Source organism: Mixophyes fleayi, chromosome 1 (assembly GCF_038048845.1).
Source record: "Mixophyes fleayi isolate aMixFle1 chromosome 1, aMixFle1.hap1, whole genome shotgun sequence".
In the NCBI taxonomy this organism is placed as follows: Eukaryota; Metazoa; Chordata; class Amphibia; order Anura; family Limnodynastidae; genus Mixophyes; species Mixophyes fleayi.
Window position 1 is genome coordinate 400,167,715 of NC_134402.1, and position 22,310 is coordinate 400,190,024.

The window sequence follows — 22,310 nt, forward strand, 5'->3', positions numbered from 1 at the left end:
ATACTGTTCATTTTTTGTTGATATGGTGAAATGTTAGGGATACATTTAAAACACAAGTTATGTGATTATGCACAAATTTTGCACCCGTGGAATTTTAAAACTTCATCTGGTAACCTTATCCACAATTTCCAATATGATAGGAAACAGCAATGGAGGGGAAAAATAATAAAGGAGAGGTAGAGTGAGGATGAAGAGGGGCAGAGTGTGGAAGAAGGAGGGCACAGAGTCAGTATGAAAGAGGGCACAGAGTCAGGATGAAGGAGGGCACAGAGTGTGTGGATGAAAGAGGGCACAGAGTGTGTGGATGAAAGAGGGCACAAAGTGTGTGAATGAAGGAGGGCACAGAGTGTGTGGATGAAGGAGGGCACAGAGTATGTGGATGAAGGGGCACAGAGTATGTGGATGAAGGGGCACAGAGTATGTGGATGAAGGAGGGCACAGAGTGTGTGGATGAAAGAGGGCACAGAGTCAGGATGAAGGAGGGCACAGAGTGTGTGGATGAAAGAGGGCACAGAGTGTGTGGATGAAAGAGGGCACAGAGTGTGTGGATGAAGGAGGGCACAAAGTGTGTGAATGAAGGAGGGCACAGAGTATGTGGATGAAGGAGGGCACAGAGTGTGTGGATGAAAGAGGGCACAGAGTGTGTGGATAAAAGAGGGCACAGAGTGTGTAGATGAAACAGGGCACAGAGCATGGATGAAGGTGGGCACAGAGCGTGGATGAAGGTGGGCACAGAGTATGTGGATGAAAGAAGACACAGAGAGTGTGGATGAAAGAGGGCACAGAGAGTGTGGATGAAAGAGGGCACAGAGTGTGTGGATGAAGGAGGACACAGAGTGTGTGGATGAAAGAGGGCACAGAGTGTGTGGATGAAGGAATGCACAGAGTGTGTGAATGAGAGAGGGCACAGAGTGTGAATGAAGGAGGGCACAGAGTGTGTGGATGAAGGAGGGCACAGAGTGTGTGAATGAGAGAGGGCACAGAGTGTGGATGAAGGAGGGCACAGAGTGTGTGGATGAAGGAGGACACAGAGTGTGTGGATGAAAGAGGGCACAGAGTGTGTGGATGAAGGAATGCACAGAGTGTGTGAATGAGAGAGGGCACAGAGTGTGAATGAAGGAGGGCACAGAGTGTGTGGATGAAGGCACAGAGTGTGAAGATGAAAGGGCACACAGTGTGAGGATGAATGTGTACAATGTGATCGTAAAGGGGCACAGTGTGATGATTTTTCTACATGCTATTGTTTTATTTTGTTTGATCTTATTCCTCTGAATATTAGCTGTAAATTATTCTTTGACAGAAATATAAATGAAAAAAATATATAAAAATATTAATTTCCCTTGAATTTATGTGTATTATTTTGGAGGGGTGCTTTGAAAAAATTATGGAAACTCTAAGGCTGAAAAAGTTTGGGAACCACTGGCATAGCATATGGATTAGCAAAAAACATTAATGGTACCAGTGCTGCAATAGTTTTGTTGAACAGAGAAATGAGGGAAGTGAGAGAAGGATGCTTCAGAACACAGAAACCATAGACTATTTACTATTAAAAGCAAATTCAGTTTCTCCGTACTTCATAGGTTTATGCAGTTTTACGGGTAGCTTTACACCTGTTAAACAAAGGGGGTAGGATTTGTAAGAGTTACAGAGACCGGAAAGTCATTGTTTAGATGGTTTGAAAGCATAGGAGAGTCAATTAAAAAGTTTTCGCTTATGGCTGTAATTGGGATACTTGGTAGAATTGAGCTATGCCTTTAAAGATCAGCATAACATACGCTCCATAATTCATTAGGAGCTTAGGAAATATCTATTGAGATGGTGAGTTGATCAAGTTTAGGAAGGTGGTGAAGGAACAAGTAGAAGAGAAAGCATAGTAAGAAAGGCTGGTTCTGTTTCTATCCCATTGAATGGTTATTAGTCTGGGTATAACCACAGGGGGGAATGATGAGGCACATAACCGTTAATATATATTTTAACTATTTAGGTATCCCAAGCCTTTTACATGTCAATCATTTATATTCTGATTGATGTTTGCAATTATATTAATCTGAAGTTTATTCTCACACAGAATAAAATATACAGGGACTTGAATATATTACACTCCATTTTCTTTCTAAACTAATTATCTATAAGATGTCATTGATGGTCATCTAAATAATAATAACAAATTTCCATTCTGAATCTAGTTTAACAACACGTAGGGTGAAATGTATTATATTTTATTCACAAGAATACTTGAGAATACTAGAGAAACTTGAGTAAGTAGCATGATGCCTGACAGAAGAACATTTCAGGGACAGAAAATTAAAGCCTGTAAGTTGAGTTTTCAGAATGACTGTTATATCCCAAATATAGTTAAACATTAAAGAGTGCTTAATCAGGATATTTTAACATTCTATGTGGGAGATTCAATTAGGAAATAATATGTGTAAGGTGTCTCTGGAACGACCAAAATCTTGTTCTGTTCTTGATCCTCTGTAGTCCATATGCAATATAAATAAAAAAAAACACATAGACTGCTCCCAAGCAGCTCCAGACACAAAATGAGTTAATGTCTGGTAAGCCCTCCTACTTAATTGATGGGCAGCCAATCAGGAGAGTCTCTAATCCATTAATTACGATAACGTTAAGGAAATTAAAAAAATTCCTATCTGGTTTTACCCAGTCGTTTGCCTTAAACCGCATGTGAGTTAAGCGTTTTGAAACTTGGAACAGGCATTATGAATATTCACTTTTAAGTTACATTAAATTTATTTTCTCAGCTATTGGGGGAGATTCAATTAGCCGCGATGTTTCCAAGAATTTTTACTGTTAGTATAGTAAAAATATCCGCTCATTTTTGCTCGCAGCTCTATGGGGTGCGAGCAAATATGAGCGGATATTTCACTCACAAAAATACGCGCAAAGTGTCATTCAACATGCTTTGTTGTATCCCTCTATGACCTTCTACCACAGCCAAGTCAAATACAATGTGCCAGTGTGCAGCATGTAACTTTGAATGTGCTGTATGTCTTCCTACAATACAATTAATTTCCTGCCTGCCTTTAATGCTAAATTCTAATCTCTTTGGCCCCTATTTACCATCATACAGCAATATCAATGATTTTCTATCTCCACTTATTGCAGTCAAAGAAAATCTTCATACACTGCAATTTACTATTAAAGTTTCACTGAGGCAGCTGAGTGATGGCTAGCAGCGGTAAAGCTGCACTTACTGCTTCACCAGGCAAGGTTGGAGGCATATGCACATGTCATACTTACCAACTTTTGCAGCCAGCTGTCCGGGAGGGGCTCCATCTTGGAGGCGTGACCACGTGAATTACACCATTAGGCCAGGATGACACGTTTAGCCCCGCCCCACCCACTTCGCAAACGAGGTGAGCTAGACCCGGGATGTTGTCCTGCTCTCCCGGGAGTCCAAAAATTCGGGAGTCTCTCGGACATTCCGGGAGAGTAGGCAAATATGGCACATGTATTAACCGTACCAAATCTTTTAACTGACTCTCTATTCGGCCTAACTGCATAAAATGTAGAAAAATGTTTAATACCAGATGCGTGTGGCAATATTGTGGAGTGGAAGTATAACCTTTCATTTGATGAAACCAATCATATTCAATGAGCTAATATTTCCAAAGATCAGTAAGTCCTTCCCTCTGCGGCTTAAAACTGGCATGCTTAGTCAACAAGTCAAGATTCATGTGTTCTTCTACATTAGTTAAATCATTACAGTTGTTGGAGATATTAAATCTAACATAAGATGGGTGTATAGCAATAATAAATCTAAATTATAAGTACTTAAAATTGTTATTTGTCTATATTTTAACCACAAAGACAGGAATATATTTTTTATATTGCATATGTATTTTTTGTCTTTGCACTCTTTTCAGTCTTGTTTGCAATTATCAGCACATTTTTTTTACTGATTGAAATTATTTTGTAAATTTGCATCACATAGAGGTTTGGAAGAAAAAGGACACTTACCTCCTAGAATTGCTGCAAAGCTTGATGTTAGTGAAAATTGGTTTTCAATAAATTTGGGAAGAAATGCTGCAAAAGCGGTAGTGATAAATCCATCGGCACAGCTGGCAAATGTTAAAGCCATGAGAACAGGGTTTTTCAACATAAGCTATAAAAAATGTAGGTTTTGTTAGAAATCGATTAGGCAGGATAACACGTATACACAAACTTTACAAGCTACTTGAAGAATAAGGATTAATTTCCTAGTTTAATAAAGAAAAGACATAAGGCCTGATGTTTGCATAGTGTAAATTGCTGCTCGCATCTGCCACTTTCACCTCCTTACAACTGGAGAGGCAGATGAGGGAGGGAAGGGGAGTGTAAATGCAGCTCGAGTATAGACTATTTAAGAGCTGTCAAACCTGTCCCTCAGCTTGCCATTGATTAAGCAGACTTAGCGAAATGCGCTTCGGCGTCCTCGCTGTCTGCACTCAGTCTCATTTTATTAATGAAGCTATCTTCTCTTTACATTACTCCATTAAGCCCACAGCCAGTTTGGAGTTTTAGCAAGGTAGTTAGCAAATCACTCCCTTTAGTCTTGCTATAATCTACAGCGATATTTACTTTCATTGCAGACAAGCCGCAGGGTTGATATTACACTCAACCGTGTACATTGGAGGATATTCAATAGATTAGACCACAAGTGCATCTGCCATTGAGCTTACACTCTTAGTATTTGAACTAGGGGCTAGATTATTTTGTGCTACCTTCTCAGACCCATACTTATTTAATATACTTCAAATTTAGTGCAGGAGGAGTACATTATATTGCTATTTTTCATAGCTATAGCTAGGAGACATGTTATAGTGCAAACAGCAGTTTTAATTATCATTTTTCGTTTAAGCACTCACACTTGTTTTTATATTTCGCTAATTTTAAAATTAATAATAAAAGTCAAGTTTTAGTTAGGTATGCTCTTTTTGAATTAAAACTATATACTTTATAAGGAGTTGTTAGTGTATTGGTATTACACTGAACGCCATCCTCTACTTTATTCTTAACACCCAGTCTCTCTCCCAGTCCTGTCACCTCTACTTCTGAAATATTGCTAAAATATGCATTTTTCTTACCCAAGATAAAGCACCAAGACTGCGCTTCCTCTCTCCCCATTTCACATTAACCACACCACTCAACAAATCACCACACTAACTCCCCATATCCTCCAGGATCCAATTCCAATGATTTACCCTCACCTAGAAAGCCCTCATCAACATCACTTCATACATCTCAATCCTTATCCCTATATACTCTCCTTCACACCCTCATACGTCTCACCTGTGCCTCATTTCATCTTTGATAACCAATTCTTCCTCCCGCCTAGAGGTCTTCTCCTGTGTTGCTACCCATGTATGAAATCCCCTAATATATTTAAGCACTCTTCCTAGTCTTTAGGGGCCTGATTCATTAAGCATCTTAACTTGAGAATCTTCTTATTTCAATCTCCTGGACAAAACCATGTTACAATGCAAGGGGTGCAAATTAGTATTTTGTTTTGCATATAAGTTAAATACTGACTGTTTTTTCATGTAGCACACAAATTTCAACTTTAAATTTCAGTGTACAAATAAGCTATCAAGTATTTGTGTGCTACATGAAAAAACAGTCAGTATTTAACTTATGTGCAAAATAGAATACTAATTTGCACCCCTTGCATTGTAACATGGTTTTGTCCAGGAGACTGAAATAAGAAGTTTCTCAAGTTAAGATCCTTAATGAATCAGGCCCTAGATCTTTAATTTCTCTCTGGAAGCCCACCTCTTTATTTAAACTTACCTTACTTCCACCAATACTACACAGACTTGAACACCCATACAGCTGTCCTAATTTTCACATTGAGCCACACTCGCTCATTTTGGCTCTGCTGTGTCAGTTCCCTATAGATTGTGAGCAGCATCCTTCTAACCCTTTGTTTTCAGGTCTGCATTTATCTTGTCAACTGTTTAATGTATGCCCTATTTTCCCAACTGTCATGCACTGCGATGACTTACAATTCGACAATGGTAATAATATTCCATTTTTCAGTAATGATATTATAGCAACTTAGTATTCCTATTTTGCAAAAGCAATTTTATTTGAAATATGTGTATATAATTTTACTTAAGTGGCGGTATACATCGTGATGTGTATTTTCTTACCAAAAGTGCCAATGGAAAATCTTTGAAATTTTTACCAAGATTTTTGGATTCAACAATATTTTCACTTCCATTGTTATGGGCTTGTGAAATCCTTTGAGATTGTATTGCAGCTGTACCTGTAAAAGAAGAAATATTTTCCATTTTATCACCCATTGAGGGTTATTGAATAAAATTACATAAAGAAAAAAAATGAAGTAGAGAAGGTGTGAAGGTTTTTAGAGCAAAATTACTCCATTTTCTATAAAAAACAAAACAAAAACAAATGTGTGAGAATGATTTTTCTTTCAGTTAAGTCTCTTTTTGGTGTTATATTAAATCTCTAAAATCAGAGAAAGCAAAAAGAAAAAAATGGTGTGCCTCAAAGGGGCACTTCAGGACATATATAAAAAGTTCAAAGATAGATAAATACTAATAATAATAATATAATAAATAGTTTAACTTTAACTATAATAAACACTTTATTGAAACAGTTTAAAATATTAAATCATCCTAACTAGGAAAAGCTTGTGAAATATTTAAAACAAGGAATGTGAAGTGAACAATTGTGAGTCTAAAAATTGCAGATGTACCGAAATAGGCTCTGTTGTCTAAAGCATATATAAATATTTTATCAATAATGCTTAATAATCAGACTTTGTTAGAACCTGTTATAGTAGTAGGGATATAAACTCATATAGATAATATTGTGTGATATTGAATACAATATTACAGCATTTACTGAATGAACTTGTATGTACACTAAGAGGTAAATGTATCAAGCTGCGAGTTTCTGCCATGTTTGAAAACTGGAGATATTGCCTAAAGCAACCAGTGCAAGTCTAGTTATCATTTTGTAGAATGTACTAAATAAATGCTAAATAGAATCTGATTGATTGCTATAGGCAACATCTCCACTTTTTAAACCCTCGGGAAACTCGCAGCTTGATACATTTACCCCTTTAAATAGTTCCACATTCAAATATGTGTTGTTAAATGCAGCCCCACACTCACTAGCTGACATATCAAGAGAGGATAAATCAAGATCAATTCCTCTCATGTACTCAATAAATATGGCATTGGTAATGATAATATAACGATCAGCTCTACATAATGAGAATTGTAATGGGTACAAATATCCTGCTGTGTGATGGCTCTCTACAAATTTCCAGGGCTAAAATATTCCTAGTATACAACTACAGAGTAATCCCCTGCATAACACCCATCTGATAATAGGTTGGTCAGCCTAGATCAATATCAGCTAATGTATTCACATAGCGCTGTGTGTCAAATCTCTAATAAGGCAAAATGAACTAGATTTCCCATAACTAAAATATATATATATATATATATATATATATATATATATATATATATATCTATCTTGACCAATTTGTTGTAGTGTAGTTTGACAGGGACTGACGCCACCTTAATCCAATCAGAAGCATACACATCATCTTAGGTCCGCCTCTCCCCTCTTATCATTGGTCCTTAATAGTGGGAGGGTTTATAAAGTTAAATATAATAAAGATTGAGTATTGAATGTAAATGGATAAAGATATATGTTCGCAAGGAAATATCTTAATGATTCATATGAGTATTCTACCCATAATGATTTCTATATTATGATAATTATCTATCCACCAGAAAAATAAGGGGGATATTTCCGCTATGATGTCTACGGTACTAGAATATATCCACAATATACTCATTAAACTCCGATCACATAGACTCATTAACAGATATCATTCAGGTAAGTTTCTATAATGTATACATTTCTATATCAATATATAGAAAAATGTTATATAGAAACATTTACCTACGGAATATGTATATATACAGTCAGGTCCATAAATATTGGGACATCGACACAATTCTCATATTTTGGGCTCTATACACCACCACAATGCATTTGAAATGAAACAAACAAGATGTGCATTAACTGCAGACTTTCAGCTTTAATTTGAGGGTATTTACATCCAAATCAGGTGAACGGTGTAGGAATTACAACGGTTTCTATATGTGCCTCCCACTTTTTAAGGGACCAAAAGTAATGGGACAAACTAAACAATCCTACATCAAACTTTCACTTTTTAATACTTTGTTGCAAATCCTTTGCAGTCAATTACAGCCTGAAGTCTGGAACGCATAGACATCACCAGACGCTGGGTTTCATCCCTGGTGATGCCCTGAGACTTACTGAGATATTAATGTGACAATATATAAGTATAATAAAGTGAAACCACTTAAATATTGTGCATATAAGGCTACAATAATTGAAAATAAAACATTAATTATGAATAGCTATTAACTAGGGACTTCATATGGCGAGACCAAATAAATACATCTCCTGAAACATTGTCGGGGAATAGGAGAATGTTAGATCTAGATGGACAAAAAGAACACAGTCCACCCATTCTAACATGTAGTAATTATAATGTCAAGTTGTTTATAAAAATGCAGTGTAACTATTATAGTCATTCAAGCCCTTAGGAGACATACTCCCCATTAAAAAGATTTTTTGTGTCTCCATTCTTTTTTTTTTTTTTTAAAGATTTTATTTTTGCAAGGGTCAACCAAAAGTAACATTCTATACAGCACTGTGTTAAAAAAAAACATCTGAAAAATACATATGCAATAAAACATACAGCGTCTTGTTAGAAAAGAGTATTAATGAGAATGTTGACCCAATTTTTTCAAGAAAGCAACTATTTTAGAAAGAGAAATAAGACTGAGAAGAGTAAAAGGGGTGGGGGGGGAGTGGCGGCGTGGCGGGCCACCTAAGAGTAAGATGGAGGAAGGAGTGTGGTGGAATATGGGAGAAGAAAAAGAAAAAGAAGAGATGGGAGAGAAGGAACATGGAAGGGTAAAAAGGATCCAGATGGAGTGATGCTGTAGAATGACATGACAAAAGGGGTTTGGATTTGGAAGTATGAGGTCCACGGCGCCCAAACCTTAGTGAATGACTTAGAGGTATTACGGATTATGCATGTCATGTATTCCATCTGATAAACGTACCAAATCCTACTGATAATCGTCTGTAAAGTTGGAGCATTGGGCTGCTTCCAGTCAGTAGCAATCTGGCATAGGGCAGCGGAGATTATGTGGCGAAACATTTTCTATTGATGTTTAGTGGCCGATGGAATCCCGAGAGGAAGAAGGAAAAACCTGGGAGAAAACGGGATGTCAATCTGCAGTAGCTGTGAGGCGAAGTCCCAAAGTTCCGTCCAAAATGGGGCAAGTCTGGGACACTGCCACCAGATATGGAGGAAGGACCCCTCTGCGCCACAACCTCTCCAACATGTGCTAGATGAATCTGGGAAGATTTTTTGTAATTTGGTTGGAACCAAATACCAGCGATAAAGAAGTTTATAAGCATTTTCTTTTAATTTAACACAAATTGAACTGGAGGCTGTGTTAGTTCTAATTTCCTCCCAGTCTTCATTGTCTAGCGTTTCTCCCAGGTCCCTCTCCCAACCCCTCTCATGAGAATCTCGGTTGTTCGAATCAGGGACTTTAAGTTCCCAGTATAGTAAGGAAATGAGACCTTTGGTAGAAGATCGCCGGAGCGAAAGCGCTTCGAAAAAGGTCAACGGTCTACGACCTAGAGTTAATTTGTTGGTAGAATGAAAATTTCTTACTTGTAGGTATTGGAAGAAATATGTGTTTGGAGTATTAAGATTTGTTTTTAAATCATCAAATGAAGGAAACGAAGTGTCTTTGGTGATATCGTTGAGATAGCGTATGTCTTTTCGTTTCCAGTGTTCAAAGGATGAAGTTATACACCCTGGTGGAAATTTGGGGTTATCAAAAAGTGGGATGACCGGGCTGGGAGTAGGAGCAAGGTTAAATTTCACATTTGCTCGATCCCAGATAGATAACGAGTGGGCTACAATCGGGTGATGAGAAACGGATCGTGGACGACTGGTGCGAGGGAGCCACAGGAGAGAGGATGAGGAAGAGATACCCAAGCTTTCTGCTTCGATCGAGACCCAGACCCTGGAGGAACTAGGAGAATTCCATAACACACATTGGGCAAGTTGCGCTGCTAAATAATACTGCCTAAAATTGTGTACCCCTAAGCCACCACCCCGTGCCGACCTCTGCAGGACAAGAAGGCGGACTCTTGGGCGTTTTTTGCCCCATATAAATTGCGATGTGTAGTGCTGTAAAAATTTGAAAACGTATGTGGGAATGCGTATTGGCAAGGCTTGATAAAGATATAGTAGTCTAGGCAAGATGTTCATTTTAACTGAATTGATACGCCCTATCCATGAAATAAAGTGCTGGTTCCAAGCTTCAAGATCAGATTTAATCTGGGAGAGTAATTTTGGGTAATTGGCTTGAAAAAGTTGATTGTATTGCTTAGTGACGTGAATGCCTAAATATTTAATCTTTTTTTGATGCCATTTGAAGGGGAATTGAAGAGAGAGGGAAGATCTAGTTTTGCCTGTTAGAAAAAAATCAAGAATTTCTGTTTTTTGAGGATTTATTTTGTATCCTGAAATGATGCTGTACATGTTGATATCTGCAAGGAGGGGGGGCAGAGAGACTGCAGGGTCCGAGAGAGTCAGGAGAACATCGTCTGCATACAATGATATTTTGTGTTCAGATTTCCCTGTTTTAATTCCTTGAATAGCCTTATTAGATCGTATCTTTGCAGCTAAGGGTTCAATTGGAAGGGCAAAAATTAAAGGTGAGAGGGGGCAACCTTGCCTTGTTCCGTTGGAGATTGAGAAGGGGGAGGATGAGACCCCATTGGCCACCACCGTTGCCCTGGTTGTGTCTCCATTCTTAATAGTTGTCTATGTAAATCTCCTCCTCTGATACCAAGTATGACGTTCTCCATGACAAAAATCTTTACATTCTTGGGGTCACTCTAATGACACAACATAAAGTGTGGGACTAACAAAGCCTGATTATTAGGTATTATTGTTAAATATTTATATATGATTTAGACAACAGAGCCTATTGCGGTAGATCTGCAATTTTAGACTCATAATTGTTCACTTCACATTCTTTGTTTTAAATATTTCTCAAGCTTTTCCTAGTTAGGATGATTTAATATTTTAAGTTTCAATAAAGTATATATCTTATAACTTTTTATAAATTTCCTTGAGTGCACCTTTCAGACACCTCTTTTTTTCTTTTTGCTTTGTCTGATAATCGCAAGTGATAACCCGCGATTTTAGTCAAAATTTTCTCAAATGTATCAAGCTGTGATTTTTACCCTGATCTTCAAAATCGCTGGTCATTTATTGCGATTTGCTGCGATGTAAAACACTCCCGTGTTAGCTAACTCTCCTGTGTTGTAGCAGCAAGTTGTATAAACACATCACTGTTACACTGCCTGTCATACAGCTGCAGGAGCTCCGGCAGCTGTCAAAAGTGTCAAAAATAGATCATGGGTAAAAAAAAAAAAAGCGTGGGGTCCCCCCTCTATTTAGTCTTAACCCTAGTACTGGCAGACTACTGCTGGTTCAGTGAACATCGGGAAAAAATTTGAGTGGGGTCCCCCCGATATTTTCAAGGAACCAACACTAGGCAAACCAGCCGGAGTTGGTGGCACTATAGCAGGGGGACACGCGGCAGGGTCCCCCTGCCATAATGACAAACCAACCCCAGGCTGTTCAGCGCTGGGCTGGATTCCCTAGGGAGAGGGGTCCACCGAAAAAAATGAGCGGGCCCCCACCCTAGGGACACCCAGCCCAGTGCTGAAAGCACTAGGGCTCTTCCTACACCCCTGGGCGGTGGATGTAGGGTAATAACGGCGATATAAGTGTTAAAAAAACAAACCAACGCCATTTTGTTTTGTGGAACTAGTCCCAGCCAGCCAGGTTGCCATAAATAGTGTGGGCATGCTGCCACTTGTATAACTACAAGCACCAGCATACCCATGGCAGCCAGGGCATCTTGGCACATGGAGAACCACAAGTGCCAACATGCCCTGACACCCAGGGCTGACTGGGACCTGTAGTTCCACAACCCAAAATGTTTACAAATCCACAACACCCTTGTTAAAACCACTAACATTTAATAAAAATAATAAACCCACAATAATGACAGTAAACACCCTAATTTACACCATATATTTTTATTAAAAATAATACCCTATACTTACCACTGATGTTTTCTTCTGTTGTCAGCAGCTTTCAATCCAAAAATGACTGCCATCAAAGTCCAAAATAAATTTGTAATTCCCAAAGTCCATGCTTGACCATGTCCAAAATAAATTCGTAATTTCAAAAGTCCATGCTTGACCATGTTCAAAATAATTTTTTGTAATTCCAAAATTATAATTGTAATTCCGAAAGTCCTGCTTGTAATGTCTTCTGTTCTTCTGGCCAGGGGGTCCCCATTGTTGATTGCAGACTTCTGTTCTTCTGGCCAAGGGGGCCCCATTCTTGCTTGCAGTCTTCTGTTCTTCAGCCGGGGGGCCCCATATTTGTAACATCCCCGATTCTTCTTGCTTGATTGAAGGAAAATAAAAAAGTGCAGGACTGCCACAAGCAGCTTCTACACAGTAGGACCTCCGATACGCAATGAGCTAAACTCATTGCGTATCGTTGCTCCTACTGTGTAGAAGCTCCGATACGCAATAAACTTAGTTCATTGCATTAAATCTGCGAGTTTCAACTCTTCTAAGAAAATCGCTGGATTTGCAAAATCACACCTTGATACATTTACCCCATAGTGTGGAGTAAAAACGCATGGGCGAATTTCAAACCGCTTTGAAATTCAATTAAATTTCACTAATTCAATGGCCACAAATATATTCATGGTATAATTACCAATAAACTGGTTTTAATTTGTGGTCGAAATTTAGAGTTCATATTTGCAGTTCGCATTCCTCAATTGTGTATGAGGTTTGACGTACACTTTTGAGTTTCATACTCACTGTTCACATTAAAATCAGTGTTTTTAATTTATTTTTCTTTCCCATCTTTAAGACTTGTGTAATAATGAGTTTAGTCTGTCTTTCTCTCGAGTTTATATGTTATCGCAGATAGAACAATGTGCGCTAGCTTATACCAAAATGAAGGGGCTAATACTAGTGAGTCCCCTGACCCTCATTCAGCTCCCTCTGGATCCCGATATTTAATGAGGGGTCTTTGAGTTGCTCACTTCTCAGAATAGATATAGTTCTCAAGTATATTACAGTATAGTATGCTTACAAGTGCTGCATAGTCCCTAACAGCAGCAGCGGCCAAGGTGCCCATGTCTCTGGATCAAGCCATCTTTTATATAAGGCTACTCAAAGTGGTGTGATAAGGTGTCAAGCAAATAAAAAAATATTTTTTAAAAAATTTTTTAATCAAAATTCAAACACAACTGTGTTGTAAGATTTCTGTTTGCAATCTGTCCTTTGCAATTAAAAACTGCTGAAATATGGAGCGTGGCCTGGACAAGCATAGAGTAGCAAGCACAAAAGCTTGCTCTCCAGTCTTAATATCCTGAATATATTCTGCTGCTGAGAGATTTGTCCTGCATGTCGCATACTGCATAATCTGACCATCTACAAAGTGCCTGTACGGGTGTCATGTTAATAAAGGGAGCTGGACATGCCTGCCTGTTACTTGTACCTTGTGTCTACTGTGAGCCTGGATTCTCCTCTTCCGCAATTGCAAAGACGGTCTTTTTAGTTGACCTGCCTTACCCGCGATCATCGCCTGTGCTGGACGGCGGAGAGTCGCGCATCAGGTCCTCGGCTGCTGCGCCTATGTTGTGTAAGCTCCAAATCCCTTACGCAAGGATCTTCCAAACTAGAGTGCGTGTGGTGGCTGAGGGCATGACACATTTTTTGGAGTCACCAAGAGATGCAACAAACTCACTTGACAACAAAATGGATTAAGCGTCTATACTCTAACCCTTAGTGAGAATATGTGTGAATGGATTTGTATCTCATTCATTCATATTAGGCAGAGGCACTAGGCAGGGGTGTCCTCTGTCTTCTAATTTGTTCACGCTAGCTATAGAGTCCTTGCATGTATGATTAGGAACAATCTGAACATAAGAGGTCTTGTAACAACGCATGGAGAGGTTAAAGTATCCCTCTATGTGGATGAAATGCTGCTGTTTTTGCTCCATGGTAAACCTGCTGGGGCTGGTGAACGCATTTGGAAAATCAATTGGCACAAGTCTAGTATTTTCCCGTTGGCAACGGAATAACCAGAGATGCACACAAATCAATTTCCACTGAAATGGACTCTCCAGTTCAAATATCTGTGCATATGGATCACTATCAATATATCGGACTATGCGCACCTGAATATACAACCTCAAATTGATTTTCTTAAGTCTAAAATCCATACCTGGCAGAAGCTACCTCGCTCTGTTTCTGAGGAAAAAAAATTAATTAAGATGATGATACAACCCAAATGACTTTATGTAATCCAACAAGCCCAGGTTTTTATCTTGCACTTTATTTTTCATAGGATTGATGAATATCTCACTTTTTTGGTATGGGAGGAAAAGGAGCTAAAGTAAAATTAAGTTCCTTATACAGGTCTAGAAATTTGGTGGGGTCTTCCTCTCCCCAATCTATGACTTTATTATCATGCTTCACAACTTGCCCACCTAAAATTATGGGTTTCAGATCCTGATTATCATGATCTACAGTGGGGATTTGTAAGACAGGTGAAGAGTGGTCACACGCCACTACTGGCTTAACTGTCAGGCACAACTCATAAATGCACAGCCCCAATATTAGTACAGGCTGTGAGAATTTGAAAATCAATCAATAAAATGTCAGATGAGGAAGCTCTAGAATCTTGCACCTCTTTGTGCGGTAATAATAGACTTAAAGAATTGCTGTCTATGGGAGGAAACTCTCTTAGGTTCTGGCGGGAGGTGACCACTGTGTGACAACTGTATTCAGGTGATGCCTTCAAATCCTTTGAGCAGTTAAGAGGGGAATTTGAAATATCCAGAATAATGTTTTTCTACTACCTTCAATTTAGACTTGAAAACAGAGTCCCGAATCTTATGGAAGCTCCAGTAAAAAAACTACTTCAACCTTTTACCCCAAGGACTATACACAGGACATGCGGTCACCTCCTAAGGTTAGAGGAGAGGAAATTTCACAACCGGCAAAGGAAGGGGTTCTTTACAGTAAGGGCAGTAAATATATGGAATTCATTGCCAGGGAAGGTTGTGATGGCAGATTCAATAGATATGTTTAAGAAAGGGTTAGACAAATTTTTAGCGGAAAAGTGCATCCAGGGATACAACCATTAATTAAAATGAAGGATAGTAGTGGATATAGGGTAAAAATAGGACTGCAATATTGAGTCTGGGGAGATTTTCACAATTTAAACAGATTGGCTTGTTGCTTACTCTGGATCAGTTTCACATATAAGTGAGGGATCGCAGGAGATCCAAATTAGGTTGAACTTGATGGACTGGTGTCTTTTTTCAAACTCATCAACTATGTTACTATGTAACCTCATTCCTTTACTCCTATCTATTAAGTGTATAAAATATCTGTGACCTAATACAGTTAGGAGGGAAATGGGAGTCGGATTTATTCCCCTTTTGTCACACTTCAATGCAGAAATACAGCTAAAGAGACAGGAATATGGTGAAACACATGATGTTTATTGCTGGGAAGTACAGACCAGATGGTGTAGGTAATGAGCATTGCAGGGAAATGCAGAATGTAAATTTCGGGTACACGGCCGATGCAGGCAAGCAGCTGATGTAAAGAGATCCCAGGCAGCAGGTAAACCAGAAGAACAGCAGCATGGAAAAGCAATAACAGCATGGAACAACAATAACCAGCAATGTATGCTCGGAGTGACAGGTATAAGTAGGGACACACCCAGGTATAAGGGACAATTAATGAGGAGGTTAACCCCTAGTACAAACAAGGAAGGCACAATAGCAGCACCTCTGGTGAAGAGAGGTACTACCACTATATATATATATATATATATAGATATATATATATATATATATATATATATATATAATAAAGCTCTTGTCCACTCTCTCATTATTTCCCACTTGGACTACTGTAACCTCCTCCTTACTGGCCTCCCCCGCTCTCATCTCGCTCCCCTTCGCTCCGTATTCAATGCTGCCGCTCGGTTCATTTTCCTTTCTCGTCGCTCCTCTTCTATCTCCCCCCTCTACCAATCCCTCCACTGGCTCCCCATCCCCTACAGAATCGTGTTCAAGCTCATCACTCTTACTTTCAAGGCCCTCTCCAACTCCACTGCTCCCTACATCTCCAACCTAATCTCCATTCATGCTCCATCCCGCCCTTTGCGCTTGGCTAACGACCGCCGCCTCTCTTCCCCCCTGGTTACCCCTCCCATGCTCGCATCCAAGACTTCTCCCACGCTGCCCCCCTCCACTGGAACCAGCTCTCCCGCTCCATCAGAACTTCCCCCAACCTGTCCAGCTTCAAATGGGCCTTAAAAACCCACCTCTTCCTTAAAGCCCTCCAGTCCCCACCTAATTGACCTTCTCCCAGTCTCCTCCTACCCCCTCCCAATCCTGCCCTCCCTCCTGTCCCCCTCTTACCTCCCTCCTTTTCATTCTCCTCTCCCCCCCTCTCCGTCTCTGCCTCTGTTCTCCCCAATCCCTCCTCCTACCATTGCGTCTCTGTCCGTCCTACCCTCCCCTTAGATTGTACGCTCCTTCGAGCAGGGCCTCCTCTCCTTCTGTTCTCCACCACCTTAACTCTGCTCTTCAGCTCCTTGTCTCTTCCACGAGGTCCTCCTGCCTTCTACCCCTCTCTCTACCCCGCTGGGGGCTCTCACCTCTCATCTAGCTGTACATTGAGCTTCGGAGTTACTGTGCTTTTTGTTAACTGTACCGTGCTGTCTCACCCTATATCGTGTTTCTGTCTGTCCCTGTACGGCGCTACGGACACCTAGTGGCACCCTATAAATAAAAATAAATAAATAATAATAATAATAATAAAATCCAAAGGGCAGGAACTGCCAGGAAAAGCAGCATGCAATGCAAAGGGCTTGTAGGCAGATCCTGACATCTTTACTGACAAAGATCAGGGAATTCTCCTGAGTAGTTCACGCCATGCCACTGCATCACTGAAATTTCAGCAAATACAAGTGTATATTTTACAAAGGGCGTATCTTACTCTGCTTAGAGAGGTGACATTTGGCAAGAAAATAGTCTGAAGTGTGGCTCTATGTGTGTGTGGGACCATTTGGCATCTCCTTTGAGGTTGCCCAAAAATTTAAAACTTCTGGTTTCAAGTTATTAGGTGTATCAAAAAGACTGGTGTTTCAATACATTTACATTCTACGGCTACATGCATTTTTGAGTTGCACTTAAAAACTATGACAAATAGAGTGACACAACAATATCTACTGAATTTATTTATGATAGCTAAGGTTTGTATAGCTAGACTATGGTTGGTACCAAGTAGTCTGAAAATTCAAAACTTGATTAAGTTGGTCAACATAAAGGTAGAACACAAGAGATTTATACACACTAGCAGAAAGGCTATACCAAAATGTTAAAGTATCTGGAGTAGGTGGACTGACTCTCCTTATGCATTGGCATCAATGAGAAGAAATAGTGTGGATGACTGACGCAGCAGTCACCCATGTCACGTGACACGTGATGCATGGCATTAGACATAAACTATTAATATTTATGTACTCAATATGTATGTTTGTAAACTTGGAAGCGTCTTATAAATCTACACAACCGATGTTCAACAGACTTTTACTGTATAGAATCATCATCATCATCATCATTTATTTATATAGCACCACTAATTCCGCAGAGCTGTACAGATAACTCATTCACGTCAGTTCCTGCCCCATTGGGACTTACAGTCTAAATTCCCTAACACACACACACAGGCAGACACACAGACTAGGGTCAATTTGTTAGCAGGCAATTAACCTACAGGTATGTTTTTTTGGAGTGTGGGAGGAAACCGCAGCACCTGGAGGAAACCCACGCAAACAAGGGGGGAACATACAAACTTCACACAGATAAGGTCATGGTCGGGAATTGAACTCATGACCCCAGTGCTGTGAGGCAGAAGTGCTAACCACTAGGCCAGCTTGCTGCCTGAAAGCCATGTATGTTGGAATTGAATTTTGTTTGATTTCACATACAGTTAATGGGCTGTAATGTTTGTAGTGTTTTACATTTAAAAATAACAATAAAAATGCTGGAATTAATAATTAAGTTATGCATTAACTGGATTCTGTAAAGTCAGTTATTTACCTGGTAAGTGTTTTGGGAAACAGGAGAAAGGAACAATCAACAGCCACGTCATTAGCCCTATGATTAAAAATCCAATCCACCATGCACCAAGCCATCGGGGGTCATCTGCCGAAAGTGGCACACTTCAGGAAACATATTAATAGAAAGTAAGTGTCAATGTTATGCATTATCTGTTCGTCATAATATAATATAATCCTAATTTGCTAAAAAAAATATTCAATCGCTTACTTAATATTCAAAGAAAATATGACAATTACATAACACAATAAGGGCTACTGATCCAAAGAGTTCAATGTTGGTACCCTGCTGAGTGGTCTGTTTTGTGTTTCTTTCAATCAACAAATTAATAAATTAGAAAAGATAGAACTTGGTGGATTTGTGTATTATTTCAACCTCACTATGTAGTCATATTTATTGTTTATTAAATACATAATGTCTATGACTTGTCTATAATGTAGCATGCTTTTTACAATATGTCCCTAATTTTGGCTGCTCCCTTTTCTCCATACCTTTACCTACTACAAAAAGATGCTCTTAGGTAATGTCTATTAGGCATGTGTGCCTAAATACATTTGCAGGACAGTTTCTGAGAGACCCCAACTTCACATTATTTTAAAGAAGGCAAAAGTTAAGTTCTAGAACCAGGTCTAGTAAGTGATTTTTTTTTGGGTGCCTGGTAATTTTGCTAATTCAATAGACCTTGTATCAAATTGATTATTGTAGTCTTAGGTTTCTAAGTATTGATCAAAAACACTGCTTTAAACACTATGAAAAAAATGGAAAATAAACCAGAAATTCTTTGTTCTTTTATCCTAGCTGGAAAAGACAAAACTCTCCATTCAACCACAATTAGTTAAATGCAAATATTGCAATAACATGGAATGCCAAACAACATGAGACTTGATGTCCACTTTCTCCTCAGTCCACTCTCCTGTCCTGCTCTGGTTCTCCTGATCTATTGTCCCACATCCTCTGTTTGTCTTAATTTTACTTAACAGCCACCCAAGCCCTACATTGCATCAACTTTTATGCATGTGTCGCAAGGGTACATACATGTGCACCAGATCTGGGACAAGACTAAATATGTTCTGATCTTTAAAACCAGAAAGTTAGCAAGTATGCACATGGGACTTCTTATCTGGAAACAAGTTATCCAAAGCGTTCCAAAAACCAGTAAAGGAAAAAAAGTTCATTATTATCTATATATACTCTACTTGCCTTGATACTTTTTCAAAATCAATGTAAATATCCAACAGCTGTCCACCTATCAAGTATCCAACTGCAGGGCCCACTACAGACATTCCGTATGCAATACCTGGAAAAAGGAGATTCATTATTCATTGTTTAATGATTATTTAATTTTATTTTCTTACAAATGCTGTTAAAATCTGTTATATATACATATTTGTAACTTTACATAAGTACTCACTTTAATTATAGCTGGGTTATATGCAGTTACCATAGCAACTGCTCTTGGAATACGTATGTGGGTACGTTACTGTAGTAATTTTGTACTACATGTGTAAGTCAAAGAAACTAATCCACAGTCTACCTTCAATGTCTGCATTGCTAGAAATCAACTATTGCACTCATCATTTGTTAAATACTATTTTTAATCTTCTGTTTAGGGAGAATGAGGTCTATTTATTAAATGTGAATAAGAATTATTTAATGGCAGTGATGGTTGCGGGAAATAGGTATAGTTATTAAACGTAAATGCTACTAATTTATTCCTGGGGTGGGGGGTCTCTAATGTAATTTGGGTGGAAGGTAGGCTATTAATTTAAAGGTGGACTGTGGGTCTGAGCTAATTATTTAATGGTGGGTGCTATTAATTTGTTTGTGGGGTGATGGTGGGGCTATTAATTGAAGGTGGGGCTGAGTTTGGGAAGGAGGGCTATTAAATAAATTTGTATATGCATTATTTAATGCTGGTGATGATTGTGGTAAATGGTTATATTTATTAAATGTAGATGCAATTCATTTATTGCTGGGGTTGTTTGGAGGGAGGGAAATAGGTATATTTATTAAATGTGTATGCTGTTAATTTAATGACAGGGCGGGTTGGAGGGAAACAGATCTATTTATCAAATGTGAATACTCTTAATTTAATTTTGGGGTTGGAGGGTAGCTTAATTATTAAATGTGGGTGCTATTGATTTAACGCCAGGGCTGGCTGGAGTTTTCTAAATTTCATATACCCATTTTGTTTCCAAATAGGGCCCCTAAAATTCCAGGATCCAGACAAGCAGCAACTGAGCTAAAGACACCAGGAGCCACAGGTGGTGAAAGTGACAAATCTAGTGGGGTAGTCCTGAATATGGGTATCTGTCTCGCTTAGTCAGGATTTGGTCCGACTACAAGGACAGTTGGGAGGTATGTCCCGCTTCACACTCTATTGCTTGTGAAGACAGAGCTTTGTGCATCTTAAAGTTGTGCATACAGTATTACCTATGTATTTGTCTAAAATTATAACAATATTAAATCATAGGGGCCACCCTGTTTTAAGTGCCTTGCAAAACACACAAAGATACACTATGCAAACAGTATCACTCTGAATCAGGCCCTATGTGTGCTTATTTCATTTCTGCCTGTGGTTTACTAAATCATTCATTACTATACTACTCCCTTTCTTCTATCCTTTACAGTGCAGAACCTGTGGATTTTTGAGATTTTGAAATGTTTGGCAACTTTGGTTTTTCAGGTTTTAAAAAATAATGATTTACAGGGTGATTTGCATGTACTAGATTTGGTGAATTGCGGATCACCACTCAAATCACTAAAAAATACTTATTTTAAAGTTTGGGTGAATATCTTATTTTGTAATGTTAAAAGTCTTTCCATTTGTGGAACACAGAGAATGCAGTTCTACAACATTCTTTATTATTCACATTCAATAGGAAACAAAAGGAAACTTGATCCTAAGAAGCAAGTAACGCTTTACAATGGCTCTATGAGAAGCATAGTCTGTTTTGCAAGTGGACTCAAATATTTTTAAAGCATAATGGGCCTTGATATCCTGCAAGTCATAATGAAATAAATTACACAGTTTTGTGTAAAGCATTTTATAAGTGTAATTCTATGATTTACAACATGATACAATGAATATATGTAGGAAAGCTCTTACAAGTTGATCTATATATCTTGTGCAAAAATAAGGTTTGGTAAGACATTGATATATAGATAGTGGACAAAAAAAAAGAAAACATATGGATAAATGAGGGAAATCAAGTGTATTGAAAGCACAGACTTCCACACAGGTATGCCTCATGTGTTAATTAAGAAAATAACACCACACTGGGGTAAGGGGGTAGGTAAAGAATGCTTGACTGCCCTAGTTGTCTATAATTATGGCAAGCATGGCTGCAAGTGGGGACCTCAGTGGCTTTGAAAAGATGGTAGTTGTTGCATATGTTTGGCAGAAGCTTCAGGGACCAAGGAAGTTTTTTTGCTAATGCTTCATGAGCTATTGTGTTAAAGTGATGGGCAGAAGCTCATACTCCAGGATCATGATGTCCATGCATTAATCCTCAGTGCCAGGCAATAGCTGGACAGGAACTCAGCAGAGTGGGATACCATAGATGGGATGCAGTGCATAAGCCGCTGATTTGATGAACATGTGTAATACTCACCCGATCCACCATCTTTGCACGGCCGGCCGCCTGTCACTTCTGGGCTGCGGCTGTGCCGATCACGTGACTCCCGGTGGGGAATTTAAAACTCCTCCTGTCTTCTGTATATAAATCATGCTCTGACACAAGCCCTGTGTCAGAGCAACAGGTTACATACCTGACTCCTGGCTTCCTGTATTTGCTCCCTGTGATTCTCCCTGCATCTCCTGTGACTTCCTAGTGAACCAGAACCGGCTTGGATCAGACTATCCGATTAGACCTCCCTTGGCACGGATGTCATCTGCTGTGTACCAGACCCGGTTCAGACCTCACTATTCTGCTGGACTTCCCTTTGACT

The 22,310-nt window shown here is 39.1% G+C and overlaps 1 protein-coding gene across 1 annotated transcript in view; it reads right to left on the reverse strand.

Moving 5' to 3' along the window:
• LOC142098537 (solute carrier organic anion transporter family member 4C1-like) overlaps positions 1–22,310 on the reverse strand; it is a 70,966-nt gene that overhangs the window by 13,938 nt on the left and 34,718 nt on the right. The window contains exons 4-7 of the mRNA XM_075181377.1: positions 19,560–19,656; positions 18,342–18,463; positions 6,153–6,268; positions 3,982–4,126 (exon numbers count right to left, since the gene is read on the reverse strand). Of these exons, the coding sequence (XP_075037478.1) occupies positions 3,982–4,126; positions 6,153–6,268; positions 18,342–18,463; positions 19,560–19,656 (480 nt within the window). The remainder of the gene's footprint in view (positions 1–3,981; positions 4,127–6,152; positions 6,269–18,341; positions 18,464–19,559; positions 19,657–22,310) is intronic.